Source organism: Acomys russatus, chromosome 17 (assembly GCF_903995435.1).
Source record: "Acomys russatus chromosome 17, mAcoRus1.1, whole genome shotgun sequence".
Lineage (NCBI taxonomy): Eukaryota > Metazoa > Chordata > Mammalia > Rodentia > Muridae > Acomys > Acomys russatus.
In genome coordinates this window covers 25,157,768-25,182,993 of record NC_067153.1, presented here as the reverse complement: position 1 = coordinate 25,182,993, position 25,226 = coordinate 25,157,768, and the positions used below count along the sequence as shown (strand labels likewise).

Here is a 25,226-nt window from a genome sequence, read left to right as displayed (position 1 = left end):
ACTCTCAATTATATGAGAAAGAATTAACAAAACAACCCCAAACAAGGAGATTCAGGTACAATTCTAAATGCCCCACCAGGGAGGAGCCTGCTCCTGAGCTCTGTCAAGCATGAGCTCTCCACCTGCACAAGCCCTCTTCTTTGTCAATGCTGAGATCATCTTGGCAGACAAGTCCCCGGCAGGTTCTAGCCAGGATGTCAGCACCTTTCACCTGGCCACGCGCTGTAAGGTGTGGCTGCTGTGGAGTAGAAGGAACAAGGCAAAGGAGAATGAGGTGTCCCTGCTACCACTCATCGACAGCGCCTTTCTGTTCTTACAAGCTGCATTCTTTCCTCCTCTGCCCATTCTGCTCTTTGCCCTCCTCTCTGGTTCACATCCCCTTTGTCTTTCCCTTTCACTCTTTGTTTTTCAAGCTTTACTTTTACTCTCACTATTAATGTGCGCCGATTGCACATGTTAGTGGGTTTCCCTCTGACATTTCCATAAACATAGATAATTTGCTTTGGATCTATCCAGACTTGCAGCTATCTTATTTTGATCTCCTCCTCCCTCTACACAGTTGCCTTCCGTGGCAGTCCCTCTGAGAGCATCTTTCAAGAATTGGAGTTTCTACTATGGTCTTTGCCTTTCTGAACTTGGCTTACTTTGCTCAATTGGCTACCTACTTTTGCTTACTTTCCGGGAAATGATATGATTTTGTGTGTGTGTGTGTGTGTGTGTGTGGTTTTTAAAAAAGATTTATTAATTACATATACAGTGTTCTGCTTGCATGTACACCTGTACACTGGAAGAAGGCACCAGATCTCATTATAGATGGTTGTGAGCCACCATGTGGTTGCTGGGAATTGAACTCAGGACCTCTGGAAGAACAGACAGTGTTCTTAACCGCTGAGCCATCTCTCCAGCCCAAATGACATGATTTTGATCTTTATGCCTGGATAATACTCTATTCTGTGTACACACCACATTTTCTTTATTCGTTCGTCACCACATGGGCGCCCAGGTGGATTCCGTGACTTGCTTAATGTGGAGACTGTTGCAATAGGACATGGATCTGTGCCTCCAGCTGTGCTGATGGACAATCTTTCAGGTACAGGCTTAGTAGTGGTATAACAGGGTCATACAGCAGGTTTTATTTATTTTTTTAACCTCACTATTACCATATGATTACACATGAGTTTCCCCCCTTTTTAGTGCCTTTGCTAGCATTTTGGGAGTTTTTTAAGATGACCTTCGCTTTTGCAAAGCGGAAGTCTGGTATCATGGAGAGGAATTTTTTTAAAATGCTATCTTAAGCTTGGCCCAGACAATGGCATTGTCCGGAGCCTATGGGAAGAAGAACAGAATGGCTGAGGGCTGGTGTGCGTCTTCTGGCTGAACATGGTGCTGGAACTTGACACCTTCCAGAACATGGCTGACTGGCATCACGTAGAATGATGGCAACCCCCAAAGTCACTGAGCCCCTTTTAAGCCTGCCAACTGCTGGTGCTCCAACGTTGCCCATCCCTTGACCCTCCACCACCAACCTTTGCAAACAAAAGGACCCCCAACCTCCATGCTGTCTTCTAGACCTTCAGGCAGCTGCTGAAATGGCAGAGGTTGGCCAGTGTCCAAGTACAGACACTTGACCCTTTCGCTACTGTATTAGTTACTTGTCTTGTGACAAAACACCTGACAAATACAACTTAAGGAGGGAGGGGTCTATCTTGTCTCAGACTTAAAGGGAGCCATCTGTCATGGTGGGGAAGGGATGGAGACAGATGCTGGCAGCAGCTGGTCACACTGCATCTGAGTTGGGAAGCCCAGAGAGATGAGTGCTGGTGCTCAACTAGCCTTCTCAGGCACTGAGTCCGTGGAATGGAGCTGTCTACAGTTATGGTGACTTCTCTTCATTAATTAGCTTTCTCTCATTAGTTAGCCTAATCTGTAAACTCCTTCACAGAGATGCTCAGCGATTTGTCTCCTAGGTGACAATCCTCTTAAGTTGAATCCTGTCTACTCGACAGTTGGTACTAACCATCGAAGAAAACACTAACCCAGGTTATCAGGCAGTTGGAAGGCAGTAAATTCTTCGTCCCCAGAGAATGTAAGAAATATGGTGGATTGTAGCAGACGGGGACACCTAAAAGAGTCTTTGAGTGTTGCATAGTACTATAATAGAAATATAATACAACATATGGTGTATATATAATAAATAAATAATATAATATAATAGCACAAGATGCTTTCCTGAGCAGTGGAGACCTTCCTGAGGACCAGTCAACGGGAACAGCTTGACTCACCCTAGTTAAGAAAGGGCCTCTCTGACCACTCCAGCCTCCTACAGGAGTCAGAGGAGAGTCCTGGTAGCACCAATGTGTATACTGTTCCTTTTGTCTGGCTTTGAGGTCTGAACCCTTCTGCACTCACGGCTTTGGTCAAGTGACTGAGACTCCTTAAGCTAAGTGTTTTGAACTAGAAGTGCTCTTACCTCCTTCCAATGCTGTGGTCATTATATGAACAATATTGCGCAAAGGAATCGGACCCCTGTAGGAATTCAGTGCATGGTCATCCGTGTCAGTCCCATCGCTGCTTATCTTGTTCCTCTTCTAGGACCCAGTTAGAGGGCAACTGTGTTTTCATGCCTTCATTGACCTTTTCAGGTCCATGCAGGTCATTCTTCGTTCTCCGAAAGCACTTAGTCCATACTCAGGAGAGCGCTTCTTCTTACACTGCGCTTTGGAGCACGTGGGTGCTGGTGCCCCCATCCACATTGTGAGTGCCCCTAGCTGAGGAACTCAGGTACATTTATTTTTGTAAACCTATGTGTGGCAAAGCACTCCAAAAATAAAACAAAAACAAAAACAAAAACAAAAAAAAAAAAAACAAATAAAAACTCATGTACTCTTACTGAGTGACAACACAAGAGAAAATTTACTAGGCAACAGAAGATGTTTAACCATGATGAGGAGAATGGAAAAGAAAGATGCATCAGGAAAGGTGATGATCGTAAGAAATGGATGGAGGCTTGATGACAACCAGGACTGAGGTCCCATTTAATAGAGTACTAATGGCTTCCCAGGCCCTAGAGTGGATAATTTACTTTTTCTCCACAGTTCCAGGGTAAGTCCTGGGGCAAGGCTCAGCCAGCCATTGACGTTTTTTATTGTTTTCTTCTGTTCTCAGTCTCAGACTGACTTTAACTCTTTTCTGACTCATATCACACATTTTACGCTGGGGACAAAGAAGTTCTAATTTCTTTCGTAAAGCTTTTCTATCTATATGTTCTATCCAACTATTCATCTGTCCCTAACCCAACATTCCTGGACTCTTAGTTCATACCAAATACTGTGATGGATAGCTGAGTTCAGACAAAACCAGGCATGGTTGCTGCCTCCAATCACTCAGCCTCTAAAGGAGGTGAGTGATATCTTTTCAAAAACTATTATGTCAATGTGACAAGTCTTGTAACGAAGAAAAGAACAAAGTGCTGATAGAGGCCAGAGGGATGAGTGACTTGACTTGGCCCTCCCTGCAAAACCAAGAACACATCCCCCCAAAGGAAGTGGTGATGTAAGCCCTGAGGAAAGATTTGAAACCTGATGGGCAAAGATGGAAGGAGTCACCTTAACAGGAGTCCCAGCTTGCAGAAGGGTCATGGCAGAAGAGTGTGACAAGTTCAGGAGGAGGTATCCATTGGGACGAAGGACGGGATCGGAGGGTCAGGTGCTGACTGACGTGCTGAGACACACAGCTGAGAGGCTGTAAGGAAGCTAAGGACGTTGGTCCTGTTTGGGAGATAGCATGTCGCTGTTTGTAAAGAGCATCCTGCATGGATAATACCTTGTGTCTTCACAATAGCTCTCCCAGAGGGGCATGTTTAGTCTTCTATTTTACAAATGAGGAAATTGAGGCACAAATAAATTGAATATTTGTTCATGGTTGTGTGATTATCAGGTGGCTGAACAAATGCTTACAGGTAGAGAATATATGTCTTAAAAACTGTTTTCTGGAAATATCACACACATACACACATGCATATGCACGCAAGGACACACACACACACACACACACACTTCCACTAATCATTAGTATTTCTTTGCAAATTTTTGTAAAGTAAATTATTTTTGCAAAGTAAACAGGGTAAATAATAATTTCCAAATTAAGCTAAAGAAATTGGCTATCTTTTTTAATACTGTATTTTTCAATTTGCAAGCATACAATATTCCTCCATTTATCTCACTTTATAATTTCCAGTGTAGCAATCTCACCCATATACCTTAGATTTATCCTTAAGTTTTAATATTTTTATTCTCATAGTCAGTATTTTATTTATGATTTTAATTTTTGCCTTTGTTACAAAGATGTACATTGATTTTTTTCTTACTATCCTTGCTTATAGATATCCTGATAAATTCAGTTAGTAATTCAATTTGTCGGATTTTTATAGCTCTGGGAATTGAATGAAGCACCAATGAGGTGATGGCTGTCGTAGCATCTCATTTTATTCCAGGATCTTGGGGAAGGGGAGGCTTTAATGTATTCCCTTGGTTTGATATTAACTTTAAGGAATTTTGTAACTAGAATATATTGGATGAAGATAGTTCATTGCTCTTCTAGTTTTCAAAGATGTTTTCAGAGTGGACCAGGCTACAAGAAAGATAGAGAATGGAACAGGGACCTGTTGATGTCCTAGATGAGACCAGGAGATGTGGAGATGGGGGAGGGAGTGCATGGGTGTGGAGGTGGGGAAGGGAGTGTGTGGGTGTGGAGGTGGGGGGGGGAGTGCATGGGTGTGGAGGTGGGGGAGGGAGTGCATGGGTGTGGAGGTGGGGGAGGGAGTGCATGGGTGTGGAGGTGGGGGAGGAAGTGCATGGGTGTGGAGGTGGGAGAAGGAGTGCATGGGTGTGGAGGTGGGGGAGGGAGTGCATGGGTGTGGAGGTGGGGGAGGGAGTGCATGGGTGGAGGTGGGGGAGGGAGTGCATGGGTGTGGAGGTGGGGGAGGGAGTGCATGGGTGGAGGTGGGGGAGGGAGTGCATGGGTGGAGGTGGGGGAGGGAGTGCATGGGTGCGGGGAGAGCATCAGTGTCACCAGTGATGCTCCTTAGGTCAGTAATGTGCATGTTTATGATCAATATGTGGGCAAGCCCACTTGGAAAGGCTGAGTACTACATCACCTATTTGGAGGGTCACAATCCACAAGGGCATTTAAAGGCTCTCAGTGTCTTCCAGAAGAAGAAGATTTTTAAAGGCATGCATTTTCCTGCATCTGATGCCCACAAGAACAAATAGTGTTGTTCGCAAGGATCCCATAGGTGTCACTTACTTTTCTTGTCGATGTGATGGAAGCATCCGACAGAGGTGAATTTTGGCTTATAATTTGGAGTGCACAGTTCATTGTGTTGGCAGTACCAGCTCTTGTCTGTGGTGTGTGAGACCATTGGTAATATCATGGGGCAGACAGGAAGTAGAGGGAGAACAGGAGGCAAGGTAGAGCTATAACCCTGATGTCCTTTTGTTCTAGTTCGGGTTCATTGCTGTGATAAACATTATGACCCAAAGCAACTTGGGCAGGAAAGGGCTTAAACATCTCAACCACCATCCGCCACTGAGGGAAAGCAAGCTGGAGCTATGGTGGAATGCTGCTTTCTGGTTTGCTTCCCATGGCTGGCTTAGCTACCACTTTCCCCCAACATAATGGGTTTTTAAATTGACTATTTGGAAATTTCTCATCACGCACCCCAATCACACTCACTTCCTCCCAGGTCTGCCCCCTCCACCCTTGTGACCTCCCCCACCTAAAAGAAGAAGAAGAACAACAACACACAAATCTAACTTGTCTTGTCCATACACTCACTGGAGTGTGGCCAAACTCCCAGTGGCCAGCCCCTTAAAGAAAACTGAGTCCTTCCTCATACCTACTCCGGACAGAAGCCATCCGTTATAACAAGCTACTACACTTTAGCATCCTTATCACATTTTTAAAGAGTTCTCTTTGATAGTTTTCTGTCTAGGCTGTTACTTTTGGAGGGGGAGTGGGTAGGAGTGGAGATTGTCACAGATCTGCCTTACCCAGGATAAAGCCTCGTGACGGCCACTTGTTATAAAATCTGTTGGAATATCGATGTTCTGAAAGTTGTAGCTATACCCTGTTTTCCCCCTCACTGGTCAAAGCCCTTTGAGAACTAGACTGGGGCATCAAGTAGGCATCAAAATAAAGTCTCAGGTACCAGTTAACAGGATTGGAGGGAGATCAGCTTTAAGCACCGTCTGGACTGGGGTCCAGATTGGCTTGCAAATGCTTTCTTTGGAATCAGATAAGCTTGCCTATCCAGCTATAGGAAAGGAGAGGTCTAGTTGCCTCCGTGGCTTACTTCCAGAAATTTCGTGGGCAGACAGACCTCTCCCACTTCCAGAGGAATGACCCCAAGGAAGGAATATGAGCCAACCACCATGCTCTTTGTTCTACAGAAAGATAACTGAAGAATATACTGGACGCAGGTGGCTTAGGAATGCAGAAAACTAAAATCAGTAGAAGCCTGAATGGATCGGTGTTGGGACAAAGGGGGAAAGCTGCTTGTTCCAGTATTGACAAGCTACCTGTAGTGTAGATTGGCTGAAAGATGATTGGTGCCTTGGCATTTAGGAGGGTGGAGAAGGAGGGTGGAGACCAGAGCTCCGATAAGCTGGCTGGTAAAGAAGGCAGGATGGGAAGGATGCACCATTTCTCTGGGGCCCAGGCGAGAGGAGGCATTGGGGTGCAAAGAATAAGGTCCTAAACCTCATAGTTAGAACCTGTCTCTCTACTTTGCCTGTATTCTAGCCAGCTCAGCAATGTGTGACATGCTGATGCCTGTGGGGGTGGAAGATGCTTATTAAGGAGGACTGGGGGAGGAGGCAGGCACCAGCCCAGGCATTGACAGGAGCTCCAGGTCCTGTGAGGACGGCATCCATACTGATCATGGCTGTTGTGCAGCGGGGCAGGAGGGAAGCCCTCCTTTTCCTGGGACACAATTATGCCCTCCTGCCACTTTGCTCTTGAACATTTGGCAAATATGGGAGGGTGGCTTCGCCTGGCCTAGCTCTCCGCCCTGCAGCTCCAGATCATTTCTGAATTGTCTTGAGTTCTGAGAACTCAGAAGAAGAGAAGGCACTGATTAGAGTCCTTGGAGGTTTCTGTGCTAGACTCAGCTGATTTCTTGTAGTTGAACCATCCAGGTTCTTAATGACTGTCAGTTAAGTTGTAACTAACATCCAGGCACTGGGGCTAGGATGTATAAAACAAAGGCCGTTAGGGCTCTGGTCAGGGTTTGCCTGTTTGCCTTGGTGAGTGTAAGATCCTACATCATAATATGCCCCAGTAATTGGTTCCCACTGGACCAAGAGTTGGTATTCAATCCATTTAGGCCAGTTAGCTGGCCAGGGACCTTTTTTGACCCCACAGCAGACTGGCTACTTTCTCTTAAGCCTGAGGATTATGTTCCTCCGTGACTGGACTGACCTCATGATTAAGGAGCAAAGATAGTCAACTCTGTGGCCAATTACAGAGATGGGGGTGATTGGAAAGCGGTGTGGAGCTGAGATAAAAATACCCTGAGCAGGTGTGTCCACTAGGTATTCTGGATGTAATATGTAATATTTCTCTATTTGGTTAAGAATATTAAATTTCCCTTGAAGAAAAAGAAAACCCACTCAGTAAAGCCCCTGCTACGCCAGCAGGAGCATGGGCTCAATCCCTAGCATCCATGTACACAGGTGGGTGTGGCGATGTGTGCTTAGAACCCCAGGGCTGAGGAGGTGGAGGCAGATGCATCTTTAGGGTGCATTGGCCAACTAGCCTAGTCTAATCACAGAGCCGCAGCAGCCAGTGAGAGGTCCTGTCTCAAACAAACAAACAAACAAAACAACAACAACAACAACGTGGAAAAAAAGTGAACAGCTCTTGAGGAATGACACCCAAGGTTAGCCTCTGCCCACCCCAAACACACTCAGGAACGTGTCTCTGTCTCACCAGTACTGGGATTACACGTGTGTGCCACTATTCCTGGTCTGTTGTTGTTGTTGTTGTTGTTGTTGTTGTTGCTTGCCCTCTGGGCTCTGAGAACTAAATTCTGGTCCTTGTGCTTGCAATACAAGCGCTTCATGGACTGAGCCATCTAACCAGTCCTTAAAAATATTGTGACTGGCATATGCTCATTGTACACAGTGTGCATTTTATGTGACATGTTTCCCCATCCTTCCCATCTCCCCTTTCTCACCCCACACCTCCAGTTAGTCTCCTTTCTTCTACTAGACAGTTTGGATGTTACTTACATGTCATAAAACGCACATGTGTCTGTGCATCTATATGAAGTCTAGGATTCAGAAACGAAAGAACACATTCAGTATAGTCATTCTGAGCCTGGATTAATTTGTTTGCTATCATCATTTCCAGCAACTTATCTAATATGGATAATACAAGTCTAATTTGGATAATGTTAGAATGGTGGAAATACTTTGCTTCACATTGTTGTTTATTTTTTTTTTGTGGAATAGGGTCTCATTCTGTAGCTCAGACTGACCCAGAACTTGGCATCCTCCTGCCTCAGTGCTGGAACTACAGATCTGTACTGTCATGAAAACACTCATTTTTAAAAGATAGACCTGGTTGCATGCAGATCCATCTCTTGATAACGAAATTCTACTAAATATATAATAGTTACATACAGTTTAACTTTTAAAGGTGTTGGAGTTTTCAGCAAGATAAACTTGGTGTTCATCTCTGGGTTTGTTTCTGTTCTTTTTCTATGCTGGGCGTTGAGATTAAGGGTTTGGAAGACGGGATGCTCCAGCAATATGTATCTTGTGGCCTCTTGGATGGGGAGGAGGCAGCCTCGCCCTGCATTGGCCGCAGCATTGCCCTGCACTGGCCGCACCATTGGCACAGTTAGCACAGAGGCTGGCCTTTTGGCTCAAGCCTTTTCAATTCTTCACTGAAGCTGGAAAAGCTGGTGCCGGAAGGGAATCTGGTGACCCAATTAAGAAACCACACAACTCTGGCTTTGGGCAATTTTCTAATCCTTGTTCCATGGAGCCATAGAAAAGATATAAAATTAACTGTCTAACAATATGGGCACAGCACTCTGTACATGGTTCACCAGGAAACTCAGTGAGGTTGTCTGATTAATGACACAGTATGGAAAGCAAATTTAACCTAGGGCTGCCCTCTGAAGAAAAGCCTGGTGCTTGGAGGAGTCCTAGCGCCACCATCAACGAAACAATTAGGAAGTGGCTAGAAGAAGCCCTAACGCCAGTCCAAGCCCTCCTCCTTGATGCCACACTAGCTGTGTCTGGCACTCCAGGTACTTTGTGCCAAGGCCACAAGAAGATGGGCAGAAGCTGGTCTAATCCAGGCTTGTTTAACACTCTTCTTGTTTGGACACAGATATCGGAGTCACGGTAGCTTTCACCCTGAGGAGAGCAGGTTGGTATGGCTGTGTCTGTCTGTTAACTTCTCCTGGGTGGCCTGGGAGGGGATGTCACAGATGCTCAGCTAAAAAGCCTCATCTTTTTGGAGTTCCCTGCTAGAGTCATCAGCCCACAGGAGAGCGCCAGTGTGATGGAAGATACATTGGAGACTTAGGAGACAAGTCTTCTCAATGTGGTAGTTGGTTCCCATGCATTGGCTAGAAGTCCCAACTCTACTTTATAAGAAGTGAGAAAAGTAGTATTTACTCCATGGTCTGTTGCAGTGATCCTAGGAGATCACATGGAAAATGGTGTCTCTGTCACATGGCTCATTATAAGATTATTAAGATTCATATTACCTTGTCATCGATACTGTAGTAATCTGTAGCAAGCCTTACACTTTATTAACATATCTCCTATTTTAATGTCGTTTTTGAATTGAATAAAAAATGTCTTTGTGTCATGTGGGGGACAAAAGCTCGTCTAAGTGCCCACTCCCCAATTCTAGAGTCAGAGTCACACAGCTTCCCCGAGCTGCATCTTCCAGCACTGATTCTGTTTGCTTTGCCCTGTCCCCCTGTGCCGTGACCAGTGGAGACTCGCAAGCCACACCTCCCTCATGATCCTGGATGGCACAGGGAGGTGGAGGAGAAATCAGGTCCCATGGAGAAACCTTCTCATGCCAGGAGCACCCTTGACAACTGATGAACATTTCCAGGCAGACTGTTGATCAAACCGATTTTACCAGTGAGGGGCAAACTGATTGAAATGCCTGATGCATTCCTGAAAGATTTCTTCAGTTATTTGAGCTCTAGACAAGGTCTTTTGAACTCCAACCTTGCCCTTGATTAAGTAAAAGTTTCTAAAGGCAGCTCAAGACACCAGTTGGTTTATTTTTTAAAGACCCAAAACCCTTAGGAAACTCCAATTGACAGCAATGTCAAGATCTCTTTGTTTCAAAGGGGAAGAGGTACCCATGCCAAAGGATGGGTATCCCTCCCTCCCTCTGCCTAGGTAGCATTGTCAGCCATGCCCTCATGACTTAGCCAGGGGCTTCTGTGGGAGAAGCTGGAATGCCAGACCATTCATGTTGTGTGTGCTGGGTCTGCTTCCAGCACCACTATCATTGATGAGGAGCAACTTCCCTTTTGCAGATGGAAATAACTCAGCCTTGACAAGCAGCCAGCAGATACTGGCCAAGTTTCCCGGGGATATGAGGTTCTGTCTCCATGAACCAATCATGGCAATGAGCTCTTGAGGAGCATATGTATGGCTTCAGGGATTTGGAAAGGACCAGATGTGGGTCTCCTGCTTGGTAGCTAGCCTTTGTTTGAAAAGAGGCCAGTACCAGCTATTACTGAGAATGTTCTCTTAGACCATTCAGAAAGGGGGTCCCCTGGTGTTTGTTCACTGGAAGTTCCTGGGGGGATTTAGGATGATGGCGTTCCCTCCCAGAGGGCACTCATTTGCCACCACCTGTATACCAAGCACTGACTATGCCTACTGTTTACTTTGCTGCATTTTATTTCCACTTGGGCCATGAAGCTGGTACCCTGGTATATCTCCATCACACAGATGAAGAAGAAGCTGGGGCTCAGAGAGGCCATGGGACTTCTCCGAGGAAGAAGACATCCAGTTCATGTCTGAGTGCTAGCATAGCCCATCCTCTGCACCTCAGCTCTGCTGTGCCTCACTCTCAACAACCCCTAAGCCACCTAGGTCAGGGTCCCATCATGAAGCTTGTTTTCACTACACCATCCTTCAGCAGTGTCCTAGGTTTGCAGACCTTCGGGGACAGGAGCTCCCTCTCCCCTAATTAAATCCATCCCATGCCTCAGCACTTTGTGAGCAGGTGCCTTAATACCTCATTTAGGTCAAAGAATGACAAAAGCCTAAGAAATAAATGAATAAACCAATCAAGTGGAGATTTGTTTCTTCTGCATGTTGATCTTATTCTTATCTCTTAGATAAGATTGAGACAGGGTCTCACCATGTCTTATAATAATTATTAATAATAATAATAATAATAACAAATAATAAATAATAATAATAATAATACTGTTTAGTGAGCAATTTATATTCCATGTACTGTGATAATTTCCTTTCACTTATTACATTGTTACCCATATGGGTATCTTGCAGTTAGGAGACCTCAGGGGCCTGTTCTAGGCTATGAAGACACTGCTGTGTTGAGAGACAGGCAGGCTGACTATGGAGTGGGTGACGTTGCCCACAAAACTCTACCACCTCCTCAGTCCCACATTCAGAAGCATTGGCCTGGGGTCTAGGAGGGGTGCCTTTGGAGGAGAGTGCAGTAGGGCTGCTGCCCTGTTCAGTGGACACTCCGTAGCCCAAAGCAACACACGAGAAGTGTGAAAGCAACCAAAGTCTCCACTAGGCTCACATTTTGGGCGAATACCATGCAGTAGTTGAGCAGGGTGCTTATGGTATGGCCTCAGCAGGTACCAGAGTTTCTTGACCTCAAAACCAGTGTGCTAGCCTGGCTCCAGTGAAGTGAGGGCTCTGCCAGGAGGCCTGAGAGATTCAGGTTCCTCAGGGGTTCTGGAGGATTGTAAACTAAGCAGATTTCCTGTGGCCTGAGAAACTATTGTCGCTCTCTCCGACCACTGCTCCTTAAGTTGGAGGAGACCATTGCTGTCATTAGCAAATGATGTCATTCCTGGCATTGGTGAGCCTGGAGACATGAGAGGTGCTGGGCTAGCACGATTAGAACCTCCAGCCTGCCCCTCTCATGTGCAGTGGTTTCTAGAAAAGAGGGATAACCTGGGAGACTGGGGAAACTCTCCTAACACATGTCTTTTGACCCCACCCCCATCCCACAGGGTAGATGAGGGGACTGGCCAGCCAGTAGAACCCACCATCTCTGTGTGCTTGCTTTCTCCCAGCAGGGGTAATTACTCACCTCAATGATTGTATTGTTGAGCTTTTTTTTTTTCTTCTTCTTCTTCTTCTTTTTAGAAAGGGAATGTTTGGGCTGAAGCTGAAAAAGAAGAAGAAAAACAAAGCAGAGAAGGGATTGATCCTCTCCAACAAGGGTGCACAAGGTGAGGTGTGAGGGTGGGGTGCTGCCCACTGCCCAGACCAAAGGGCTTCACCTAGGGGACTGTCCTTGTCTGAGAATGTGCCTGTCTGTGGGGCAGGGAGCAGTAATTGTCCTTTGGACTCCTGGGTTCTTCTGAACACAGGTGTGGGCCTGGGGGAAATCACCCACAGCCAAGCATCATTGACAAACAGGGGTGGGGTAGGCACCTGCTGGGCCATGGAAAGTCCTTATGAGGAAGTGGTGGCAGGTTCAAACTCTATTTTTGCCTTTGTTTTCACTGGGTAAGTGACTCAGGAGTTTCAAGTCTCCCATTATCAAATGGGCATGGCCTGTGTAGCCAAGCTGACCTCATCATATAGTCCCGGGGAGGAGCAAGGGCAGATTTCAAAGTAAAAGTCAGGATTCTCAAATGAAGATGGGGGGGGGGGGGAGGGGAGATTTCTATACATTGTCTGATTTAACAACCCCCCCACCCCCGTCTTACCAGCAGGAATTGTTACTCCAGTTTCCCCCAACAAGGTTACAGAGACACAGAGAGAATGCAAATTATGCATGACAAAGGCTGGCTGCAGAATTAATAAGGCAGGGGTGTGTGGGTGAAAATGCAAAGCCGTTGTTAAGAAATTATGAGGGATTTCAAGGTGGCAATAGTAGTGCCTAAACCAGGTAGGAGATGGTCCTTCTAATGAAGGCTCTGTCGTCTGCCAGTCAGATTGCCCTGAGCAGGGGAGAGCCTGTTGGGAAGTAACTGCATTGAGAAGCCAGTCCAGGCTGCCTGCCTTTCTGTGCTTTGAGCGAATTACTCCCTCTGCAAAGTGGGGAGCAAGCCTCTCATTGGGTAGGCAGTCAGCATTGATGAAATTAAATTACATCTATGGTTTCCTAGTAGACAGGGTTTGTATGGCTGCCTAGAGACTTTTGCCTAGAAGCTTTGACAGCATCAGTTAAAGGCTGGCACTCTGGACTATTCCTAGACCCAAATGGCACAATGGGTACAATTCATCCTCACCCACCCTGAGGTGTTTCATTGCTATCCACCACAGCTTTCCTGTATCTTTAAGCCCCACCTAAAGCTATTCTTTGCTCTGAGTAAAACTCAGTCTTATAGTGAAAGCAATGGACCCTCATTCATACTGTGGTATTGGTGGTAATGACTAATGATTCTTGGATGGAAAGGGAGTACAGTGCATTTTTAGTGGCTACAAGGCTCAAAACTTAATAGGAAGGGCTGGGATGGGGGCTCAATCAGTGAGGCAGCACGAGGACCTGAGTTTGATCCTAAGATCCCACAGTATGGGGGCGTGCAACTTTAGTACTAGGGGGTCAGACACAGACATAGCCCTGGGGCGGGCTGGCTAGCCAGCCTTGCTCAATCAGTGAAGTCCAGGCCAGTCTCAAAAGTCAAGATGATGGATGGCTGAGGAAGACATCTAAAGTTGACCTCTGACCTCTACATGCACAAGCACAAGCTCCTTTTCTCTCCCCCGCCCCCCCCCCCCCGTACCAGAGACCTTAATAGGAACACTTATTTATTCAACCAAATTTATAATTTGGATTGGAGATTTAAAAGATTCTGGATCTTTTCTTGGTCCTTGAAATTAGGTCCTGAGGCCACCAAGTTGACTAAAGAGATGGTCCCTTCCCTCCAGGGTCTTAGGAAATCTACATACATGACATGTTTAATAAGCTTGTGCCACTCCAGCATGCATCATATGAACCCTAGCAGTAGATTCTGTTGCCTGTATTTCAGAGCGGAGCTTCTAATTGGTGAGTAGCTTGCCCCAAATTGGTTGCCTGGCTTGTAAGTAGGAAAGCTGCCTCGGAGGCTGGGCTTTTCCTGGCCTCTGTTCAGGAGTCCTCCCTTGCTGACCAGCAGACAGGAGGCTAGAGCAGTCCTTACCAGCCATATCAGGGGAGCTATCTCTGTGACCACTTCTTGTGAAGAGCCTTCAGCCCACAAAACAAACAGGGCAGAAGGCCATCAGCCCCTCCTAGAAAGTAAATGGCATCTATCCTGCTGGGAGTGGCTGGCCCTACAGGGAAGGGACAAATATGGGTGTCAGAGAAGAACCATTGGGCCTTCCTTTCCAAGCTAGGGCTTTTGGTGTGTGTGTGTGTGTGTGTGTGTGTGTGTGTGTGTGTGAGAGAGAGAGAGAGAGAGAGAGAGAGAGAGAGAGAGAGAGAGAGAGAGAGAGAGAGACGAGACAGAGACATAGAGAGATTTGGATGCCCTTAAAGTCTGTGTATTTCAAGGCATTGTGATTCTGTCAAAATTCCTGTTATACTAATGGTTAGAGTCTAACCTATCTGTTCATTAGTTGCTCAATAAACAGTAACTTCTGTGTGCATTCATTCATTTGCTTATTCAGTGAACGCTAGTGGAATACCTGTTGAGTGTCTGCCCCAGGCTAGGTCTGGCATGTAATGTGGAGCAGATACAGAAGGCAGACAACCTTGGGCAGAACTCCTCTGCTTCCCAGATCAGGTCCCACCCTTCTTGACTTGCCCTCCCTCAGGATGTGTGACCCAGATCCCTAAGACTCCATTCTCAAGTTGGATCTGGCCAATGGTATCCCCAGCGGGAGTCTCGAAGAGGGTTTAAGGGAGCTTGGGGTCCAGCTGGCTGTTTCCCTCAGCTGGTAGAACCAAGTTACTCCTCTTAGGATGCTGACTCGACCTGAAAGTTGTCTCCTCTCTCTTCCTCTTCCCCTCCCTTTGCCTCTTGCTCCCTCTCTTCTTATTTGGGAGGAGCCCAGGAGACCAATTTCTGTGGTCTCCCTGCACCTGTATCAAGCTAAGGCCCTCCCGTCATTGTATTCAGTCACACCACCTGTTCACTGTCAGGACCCTCACTGCGGCAAACTGCCTTGCAAGCAAAGAAAAACACAAGGAAGATTAGACACTGGGCTGAGTGGGAGGCTGTTAGGGAGACGCTGTAGATGCTTGGCTCATTGACACAGGGACTGTCAGTGCATCCTGAGAGGGGATCTCATAGACGGCACATTCTAAGCAAGACTTTCAAAGTGGAAGGGAAGCCACTAGGGAACAGGTAGCAGAAACAGGAGCTCAGGGTGTGTGTGTGTGTGTGTGTGTGTGTGTGTGTGTGTGTGTGTGTGTGTGTTTGTTGTGAAGAAAAACCCCCTATGGATGAACAGCAGGTTAAGTCAGAATTAGGTCAGAAGGAACCCAGAGAAAGGTCTGGGTTGGCACAAAACAGAGAAGGGTGGTAGGACCAAGTAAGTGGTCAGGAGCAGAAAATGAAAGCCAGATGGAACAGGGCAGCCACACTGAGTCACGTGTGCACCTCCGATTGTTTTCTAAGTAGTGTGGGGAGCCACCAGGAGGCTTTAAGAGAGGTCACGTGCCATCATTCATTTTTGTTCTGTGAAGGCACCCTGCACGCATGGTGAGTGAGAGAGCATCTTAAATCAGTAAGTGAACGGGTGCCGGCTATAGAGAATCTGCTGCTGGTGACTTTTCTACCTTGAGATCTCTTGGGGTCTGTCCATCCAGAGTGTAAGCCTTGGAGGGAGGGGCCCATGGTCTGTTACATGCCTCTCCCACATCTAACCTTGCACATCTCTAGCTTTTTGAAGTGCCTACTGATGATTACTGCACATTTGCATCTTTGCCAGCAGCTCTGTGCACAGAAGGCTCAATAGTCTGCAGAGAGAGAGCATTTATTTTACCTTGTTGCTGCAAGGCTACAAGGTGCTCAGCTAGGCACTAGTATTTCCTCCGCTAAGCCTTTTGCCCGGCTTTGGCCTGAGTTTCGTGACTGAGACAGCAGTGGCTCCTCTTCACCCAGTCTTCCTCTCTAGAGGTACCAAGAATCTACTGAGGCCACCAGGCCTAAGGACACCAGCTCCCCGACAGTGGGCTGCTAGAGCCCATCTGTCTTCTGATTTAAGGTTGTTTGGCATAGTTGTTTGGTTAAACCGGAACCCAAACGTGCCCAAGCTGGAAAGCACATCAGGAACAATTCAGCTGGTATGTTTATAGTTGAGTCTCATAAGGCCTGGGAACAGCTACAGTCTGAACGGGGCGGAGGGGATGCCCTGGGCAAAGCCTTGTCCCCATCTCACAGGATGGCACTGAGAAACACTTGGAAGAAATGAGCTCTGGGCATGCATCGTGTCATTCTGAGACTTTTTCTGTTCCAATCCCTAGTTCTGCTTTGAATCATGGGGGGGAATGCCTAGATGACAAGATTATGTAAATCACACACAGAGACGCACATATGCATACACACATGCACACATACGCACACATGCACACACATATGCATGCATGTATACATACACACATATGCATACACAGTGGCACATGCACACAGAGAGAGAAAAAGAGAGTTTCAATACACAATTACACCTATAAAAATATCCTGGTTGCTTTAAAAGGATTTGAAGACACTTTCTTTATTCAATCTTCCTTTTGTAGAAGGAAAAAAAAACCCATGAAATTCTTTATGATTCATTTAATCTGCCTCCTTAGGCACAGAGCTGGAATGCTGCTGTGTTTCTCTTCCTAATGACTCTGTGGTACAGCGGCCACCAACCCTGCCTTAACTGTAGATAAGAAAAGCAGAACCAAGAGAAAGTAAGTAATAGGCATGTGTGTGCAGCAAACTCTGCCCATCATCTGGGGAACTGCAACAATCTTGGTACCCAGGCAATGTTCCCATGGATTTCATCAGAGTCTAGGTTAGGAAGAGTCTGAGGATATGACTGCAATCCTCTCACTAGGGTTCGCTAAATTATTATACATTTGTTTCCTTGGGGCTTCCTAGTAAGCTGTCCTCCCTAGGGCAGGTAATTTGGTAACACAACACAACACAGAGTTATTATGTCACAGTTATGAAGCCCAGATGCCTGAGCTCAGCATCCCTGGGTCAAAAACCCGAAGAGCCCTTCTTCCCCCGTGCAACTTCTGTTACTGGATTCAGCATCCCACCTCTGTGACAAAACTCCTGATGTGATGATCTGATAATGGAGGAAAGATGTATTTTAGCTCATGATTTCAGTCCATGTCTGCTTGGTTCTGTTGTTCTTGGGCCAGTAGCTGCATCATGGCAGTAGTAGTAGCACATGATAGAGCTAAGGCAGGGTGGAGGCAGAGTTATGACAGAGTCCCAATCTCTCCTGCATAGACATATCTCTGGTTGCCTAATTATCTTCTACTAGGCTCCACCTCTTACACGTCTACCACCTCCCAGTTGTGGCATAATCCGACCACCAGACTTTCAACACACCCAGTCTTAGGGGCATTTAAGATCTAAACCATAGCAAGGTGGGATGCTGCTGTGTCGTTCCTTGCTTTGTGGTCCATAGAGGTCAGTCTAATCTTTGCCCCCAGGGTCACTCTGCTGTTGCTGGTCCTGATTAACACCCCCCCCTCCCCCTTCTTGTGAGGATTCAGATGGTTGCAGTTAGGGCCCAACAGATAACCCAACTTATTCTCCTTGTCCCAAAATCCTTAGCTACACCTGTGTCTGCAGTGGCCCCACCCACCTTGCTTTGTTTTCAGTCCATGAGGCACCACTTGCCTTGCAGGAATCAGGGGCGAGGCCCCATATTTTTCCAGAATGATGTTTTGCCATTTGAAGCTGGCCAGCACATACAAGAATGGCCACTCACTGGGACCTTGCCTCTAGTTTCCTGACTGTTTCATTTACTTTGGAGACTTTTTCTTTTTGTGTGTGTGTGTGTGTGTCAAGGTCTTGGATAGATTTCCTAAATTTGTGCATCGGTTTGTGGAACCTTCTCTCTTCTTACCAATGAACAGATGCACATGCATTAAATTCTGCATCTGTCCACCTGACTCTTCTGTCAATATAACATCAAACCCAATGGCAGTGGCAGGAGCTATGGTGCCTCCCATGGTGGTGGGCACAAAGCAGAGGCTTGCTTACCATCTTACCCTAATTTAACAAGGTTCTCTTTCTTCGTTTGTTTCTCTAGATGGCAATGAGTCTGAAGCAGCACAAGAAGGCTCTTCATCCCAGGAAAGACTAGAAGGAGATTTAATTTATGACGATGCTTCCATCGCTCCTGGCCCCTCGGCTCCTCCAAAGAGAAGGTATGCTGTTTAGACAGGCAGCCGGTGCACTCACTTTGCACCCCAGGATGTGCCAGGCTCTCAGTGAGTGGGAGAGAAGACTTAGTTGTTGTCCAAGAGGACCCCAATGCCTAAGAATGGAAGAGAGTTCTGTGTCCACTCGGTGTCTCTCTGAGTGCCAGCCTCCAGACGCTGGCCAGCCTTCAACAGGACCCTGGTCCCACCAGCTTCGGGCCTTAAACAACCCTGGCTGTGTTGCTGGGAGACCAGGGATGAGCATAAGAGTAGCAGGCAGGCTTGGGAGCTGGCCCTTAGCCTGCTCTTTAATTCATCATGGTCCTAACATCTGTAACTTTGTGTTTCTCCCAAAAGAGAAGGTGTTTCCTAAACCACCAGAGAAGACTCAGAAGAAACTGGCTTCTGCTGTGTCCATTGGCTGCAACTGTGAAAACAAAACAAAACAAAGCCACCCAAACCAGTGGCTTAATATAAATTATTATTGTCCTTGAGTCCGTGGGTCAGTTAGATGGTTTTAGTGGCCCTCAGATAGTTGCCAAAGTGTTATTCACGTGTCTGGGGTCACTTGGCAGCTTGGTGATTTTTAGCAAGGTAGGCTGACCTAGTACTGGGAGCACTGTGCTCATTTCAGGGTGAAGAGTTTGTTCCAGTGTTGCCATGGCAGGGTTGAGAAGAGTGGAAGCGTGTGGGGTCTCTTGAGACTTAGGCGCACAACTAGCAGAGGTCATTTCTGATGCACAGAGTTGACCAATGTAAGTTACAGAGGCAGCCCACGTCAGAGTGAGAGGAGATAAGGGGCCATCCAGGAGAGAGGGCAGCTGTGGAGGTCACCAGTATTTTCTGTCTACTGCATTTGCTCATATCAATAGTTGATGTGTGACAATTTATCAAGTCCTTCCAGCCTTTTCCATGCGGATTTGTTACCAACAGTCACACAAACGAATGCCCCTCTGAGCGGTACATCCTGAGCTGGCATTTCCTTTCTTTTTTTTATTCTTCTCTCACACATTACATCCCAACTTCAGTCTCCCCTCCCTCCACCCCTTCCAGTCCCCCCTTGTACTTCCGCTCTCCCCCAGGTCTACTGCACCCCTATTTCCCTTTTAAAAAGGAAGCAGGGTCTCCTAGGGATATTAACATGGCATAACACGTTACAATAAGACTTGGCATTAACCTCCATATAAAGGCCGGAGAAGGCAACCCAGTAGGAGAAAAAGGGTCCCAAGAGCAGGCAAAAGAATCAGAGACAGCCCCGACTCCCACCGTTAGGAGTCCCACAAGAGCATCCAGGCACACAACCATAACATATATGCAGAGGATCTAGCTCAGGTCCACACACGGTCCATGATGTTGCGGAGCTGGTATTTCTAAGCTGTGACATCATATGTAGGGGATCAAAAGGATGTGGGAGATAGCTAGAAATCATAGATGGCAATAACAAACATGGAGGCGACACTTAAAAGCAGATGTGAAATTTTTGTGTATGTACTGTCACATCTCTCTCTCTCTCTCCCTCTACACTGCACCTTGACAATTGCTATCCCCTCCCCCTGGCTTCTGACACATCAGCTATTGCTAAGTATATTCCATGGTGTTTCAGGTCATTTACAGAAGAGGGGACGGTAGAAGAGAAGTAAGGAGTGATGGCCTGGCCTTCCTTCTGGGCCAGAACATTCTCTCCATATTGAAATCCTGCCTCCCACCATTGCTGGCGCAGGTCCCACCTCTGCACTTAGGTCTTTCTTGCTCCCTGAGCTCTGGGGAATTTCTTCTCTACAGCTCTTCTACCACACCCATAACCTCACGGGACATTTCACACTTATATATTGGATCTTTGCCTATACGCCTTGACCCTCTTTCCCTTGGATGGATTGCTACATCTACAAAGGCAGGCTTGGTGGCTTATTCATCTTTATTTTACCCTTAACCAAGCCTAGTGCTAGGTTTCAAATTATGAGTAATTGGTGTGAATTTGCCATTTGATTAATGAGCAAGTGAATGATACTACGTTTCTCTAACCTCAGCCACCAGAGTGATAATTCCATTTGTGATAGGAATTATTATTTCAGATAAGGAAATTAAAGTTAAAGCCTAAAATTGAGGAGGATAAAACATTCTACCTCAGATCAGTCTGATTAAAAAGCTTTGAGCTTTTTTTTGTTTTTATATATTAGTTTTTGTTTTTATTTTTTTGTAGCTGACAGTAGCTTCTATTGGGCTGAATTGCAGTCCACAGACGTGGGACACAATGTCACTGTTAGAAGCCAAACGAACAAAATTCAATCAAAGTAATCTCAGTTCATTTTCCCACCGATTGTTGCTTCCGTGGTAACAAGGATCCTTCTCCTCTGCCCATGATTACCCAATATCTGAGTGCCCAGGTGTCGCACATCTATTTTCAATTACCCGAGACAGTCCAAATAAATGAATTCCCTGGGGCTGTGAAACTCAGTGAGGCAGCGGTTTGGTCATCCCTTCCAATTTTCTCTTTACCAATCATTTCAAAAGCAATCACAACACCCAAAATTACATCTTCAAGAAAGGATGAAGTGTTGCTGGGTCTAAAACTAGCCAGGCAAAGGGCAGATCCTTACTTCGACCAATCTTTGCTTCTAACTTCCTGAGGAATCATCATTTCTGTGAGGTCAAAATACAAACAGCATGGAAAACCTTACATATAAAAAAACACTAGTGTTTATTCTTGCTAGACATTGGGTTAAGTGTCTGTGTGCATTACTTTATTTAATTCTAGCAATTGTCTTATGATATAAATAAATGATACTATTAGCCTCATTATTAGGATAGGGAAACTGAGTCAAAGAACTCTTAAGTCAATTGCCTATTTATATTTATTTCCTCAGAGATAGATAATCTGTGATAGAGTGCACATGAAGGCACTCTTGGGAACCCTTGGGAAAATGTTACCATGGTTTGTTTACATGCCTGAAGTTTGTTCTTACTTGAGGTATATATCAAAATGCTGTCACACTGTTTATTTTTTGTTTTATACTTGCAACAATATTATCAATGAGTATAGAACAATATATTAAACTTGATTTTAATAGAGCGAAACTGCTGACTAAGATCCATGATGGGGAGATCAAATCCCAAAACTATCAAGTAAGTGATGGGCTCATCCTACCCAGCATGCCCCAGTTTTCCTCAGGAGAACTGAGAGCACTGGGCAGAGGGGTGTGAGCACTGTTTTGTGTTATAGATCGCCATAACTATCACTGAGGCCCGCCAGCTGGTGGGTGAGAACATTGACCCAGTCGTGACCATTGAGATCGGGGATGATAAGAAGCAAAGCACGGTGAAGGAAGGAACCAACAGCCCATTTTATAATGAGGTAAGTCACAGAGCCTCCTCTGCGCCCACTTCCTCTTCGCTGGCAAGCAGAAGAGTGGAGCCCCCAGTGCTCCTTCCCTGTCTCCCATCTGAGTTCACAGCCCAGTGTGAGCTCTTGCCACACACAGCCCTAAAGCATTGCTAACAAGACAGTAGACAGGAGAGGAGAGGAGGCCCGCTTTCTCATCTCTCATAAGCTCACTGCCATTCTTAATAGGCACCACAGTTGCATTCAATGAACTTTGGATGGGAGTTAGAGAGGTAGCACATGTTCTTTTCCACAGGAGCAACACTGAACATGTAATTACTGAATTTGAAATAAGCATACTGTGTTGGAAAGCAAAACAGTTGTGGTTTTCTAAGATGCACAGAAATTTTAAAAGAAGACTCCGAAGGGAGAAGTTTCTAAATAGTTTCTCTTTGTTTAAAAAAAAAAAAAAGTTACCTGGTAAAATGGTGGCACAGTATATAATAATATGTAGTAGGGAACGTCACCTCCCTCTATGGTTTGGACTCTAATACCCTGGACTCCACCCCTGGAGGGATCCATTCTCATGATACTGGAGAATCTTCCAGAAATTCCCCAGCATGTGCAGGAGTATAAACAAATGCCCCAGTGGCAGCACTCAGTTAGCTCTTTTTACAAAACAATGAGCTCTGGGATAGGGCACAGCTGGTTGCTTCTGCTGCAGAATTTCCCATTGCTTCTATGTGTCCTATTTACTACCAGTTTAGTGTCTCATGTACAGATACTGGAACCTTGAGTCTCTGGCTAACTTACAATCTATTGATGTGGCCTAACTGAGGAATAGGGCATAGGCCCTTAAATTTGCATAGCACCAATTGCCTGACAACATGAATTGCTAAAAAATGCTGCAGAGTATTCATTAACGGTAGTCTACAAGGCAGACAGGCACAGCATGGATAATGACAGTAACTGAAAATCCCCAAATCACATTTAAGCCATTAATTCTCTTCTCTTCATCAGTATTGCCCCTGAGCTTTCCAGATGTCACCCCCCCCCCCTCATCCATCCTTTTGGCACGAATGTAATATTAAAGAGTGTGTATGAAAATTCTTGAAAACTGCAAAGCCCCATTCACTTGCCAAATGCTATAATTATGCCTGCAAGACTTGGTTGTAAATGACATTAAATTGTAAATGACATTAAATTGAGTCCAAGTGTAGCAAGTAGGAAAGCAAGAAATAGAACAGAAGGCAAACCCAGTATATTTATCACAACTTTTCACCTTCAAGGCAGAGGTCATCAGGTGTTGGAGGATGAAGAAGGGAATATTTGCTCACTAGCTAGAAAAAAATGGGTGCAGGTCCAGAAGTCAAAGACGTTAGAGAATGCAACAGTGAAACTTAGCTGAAGGCAACAAACATTGGAACATTATCAGCCCATAGGACCCCACATATGGCCATCCTTACCAGAGCGAAGAATTTCACTAAGGTGAAATTCCTGTGTAAATTTTGAGTTGCAAACATGTATTTTTTAAAAAAGGAAAATATGTAAAAAGAGTATATATGGACACTATATATGAAAAATTTCTCTAAAGGTCATACCTGATTTTTTGTTTTGTTTTGTTTTACTAAACAACACATACTTAAATCATCATCATCTTTGAGTTTATTTGTTTTTTTGTGGCACTAGGGATCAAACCCATATGCTAGGCAAGAGTTCAACTATGGGGCCCACACCACAGTCTTGAGGACCACCATTTTGAAGATCTCCTAGTATATCCCATGGTAGTTTACTTTTGTCTTTCTGTTGCTCTAGGAAGGAACTGTCTTAGCTGTCAGTGTTTGTTCTTCCCATTGGTTTGTCCATCCACAGTTTACCATTCTTTCATATCCATAGCTCAAGCCAATGGAAAGACCCAGGACACAACAGTGTCCCAAGCCTTCCTAGCATACCCGATTCTTCTTCCTCCAGACAATCACCCTGTCTTACGTCCCTTCAAATTCTACAACCTCATTTGAGAAATACATGACACAACCTCTGTGCTAATTCTACTACTTATATAGTCTCTTCTTCAGGAGACTCAAGGCATGGCTCTAGAGCCAGAAATAACTAAAATTATGAATCGGTGCATCACCTTTCAAGTTCTTTAGTCATCAGTCTTCCTATATACAGATTTGGGGGTCTATCCATATAAATCTTACATTTTAGTTATTTCTCTGTCTGTGAGCATGTGAACACATATGCACATGTACCATGGTACACATAGGGAGGTTAGAGGACAGCTTGCAGGAACCAGTTCTCTCCTTCCACGATATGGATGGATTCTGATGAAGTGCCTTTACTCACAGAGCCATATTGCCAGCCCCAAGGCAATTTGTTATCTCCAGAATTTAATATATTTTTCAAATATTAAAAATCTCTACCATTCATTTTTTTTCTCATTTCTTCCATGGTTAGTCTTGGTAATTTTACAAGAGTCTTTGAAACAGAAAAAAGAAATCCTAAGAAATGTTTTAAATGAGTTCACTCAAAATTAAAAATACTCCAATATACCCTTTCCACTGATAATTAGAAGCAGAAAAAAAGCAAAGAACAAACAATATCACAGGTTGGAGAAGATACATCAAAAACCACCTTGTGTGGTGGTTTGAGAGAGAATGTCCCCCATAGGCTCAGATATTTGAACAGTTGGTCTTCAGTTGGTGTCACTGTCTGGGAGAGGTCCAGGAAGTGCAGCCTTTCTGAAGGAAGTGTGTCACTGGGGGAAGGCTTTGAGTTAAGAAGTCCTGTGCCACTTCCAGTTTGTTTCTTCTGCTTTGTGTCTGTGATTGACATATGAGCTCTCAGCTTTCTGCTCCAGAGCCAAGCCTCCCTCCAATGACAGATTCTTGTCCCCCTGAAACTATAAACCAAAATAAACTCTTTTTTTCTATAAGTTGCCTTGCTCATGGCATTACATCACAACAACAGAAAAATAATTAGTACAGCTTCTTAGTCCCCCAGGAAATGAAATTTAATACTACTGAAGGTTTACATGCACACAATCCATGATCCGAAAGTTCTACTTATGTCTATTTTAGAGGAATACTTATACTTACTCTATGCAAGAATGTGGTTGGTAGCATTTTAAATATAATATATAAAATTATATACAAAACAACTGAAAACAACCTAAGTAACCTAACCCATTCCAGGAACAAGGTTCTTAGATGTAAACTAGGGGTTGATGACCAAGATGAACTTCATATTTTGCAGTACTTTGTCTTTGATTTCATTGGACCACAAGTGCATCTCTTCGACAAGATCATCAAAATCTCAGTAAGTATAGCATTGCAGGTGGTGGTAC

The 25,226-nt window shown here is 45.3% G+C and overlaps 1 protein-coding gene across 1 annotated transcript in view; it reads left to right on the top strand.

Annotated features, from left to right (window-relative positions):
* The first annotated feature begins 12,381 nt into the window (after positions 1 to 12,381).
* Fer1l6 (fer-1 like family member 6) overlaps positions 12,382 to 25,226 on the top strand; it is a 118,064-nt gene continuing 105,219 nt past the window's right edge. Inside the window, 5 exon segments of the mRNA XM_051160546.1 lie at positions 12,382 to 12,490; positions 18,450 to 18,567; positions 21,630 to 21,684; positions 21,782 to 21,913; positions 25,136 to 25,198. Of these exon segments, the coding sequence (XP_051016503.1) occupies positions 12,412 to 12,490; positions 18,450 to 18,567; positions 21,630 to 21,684; positions 21,782 to 21,913; positions 25,136 to 25,198 (447 nt within the window). The 5' untranslated portion in view covers positions 12,382 to 12,411.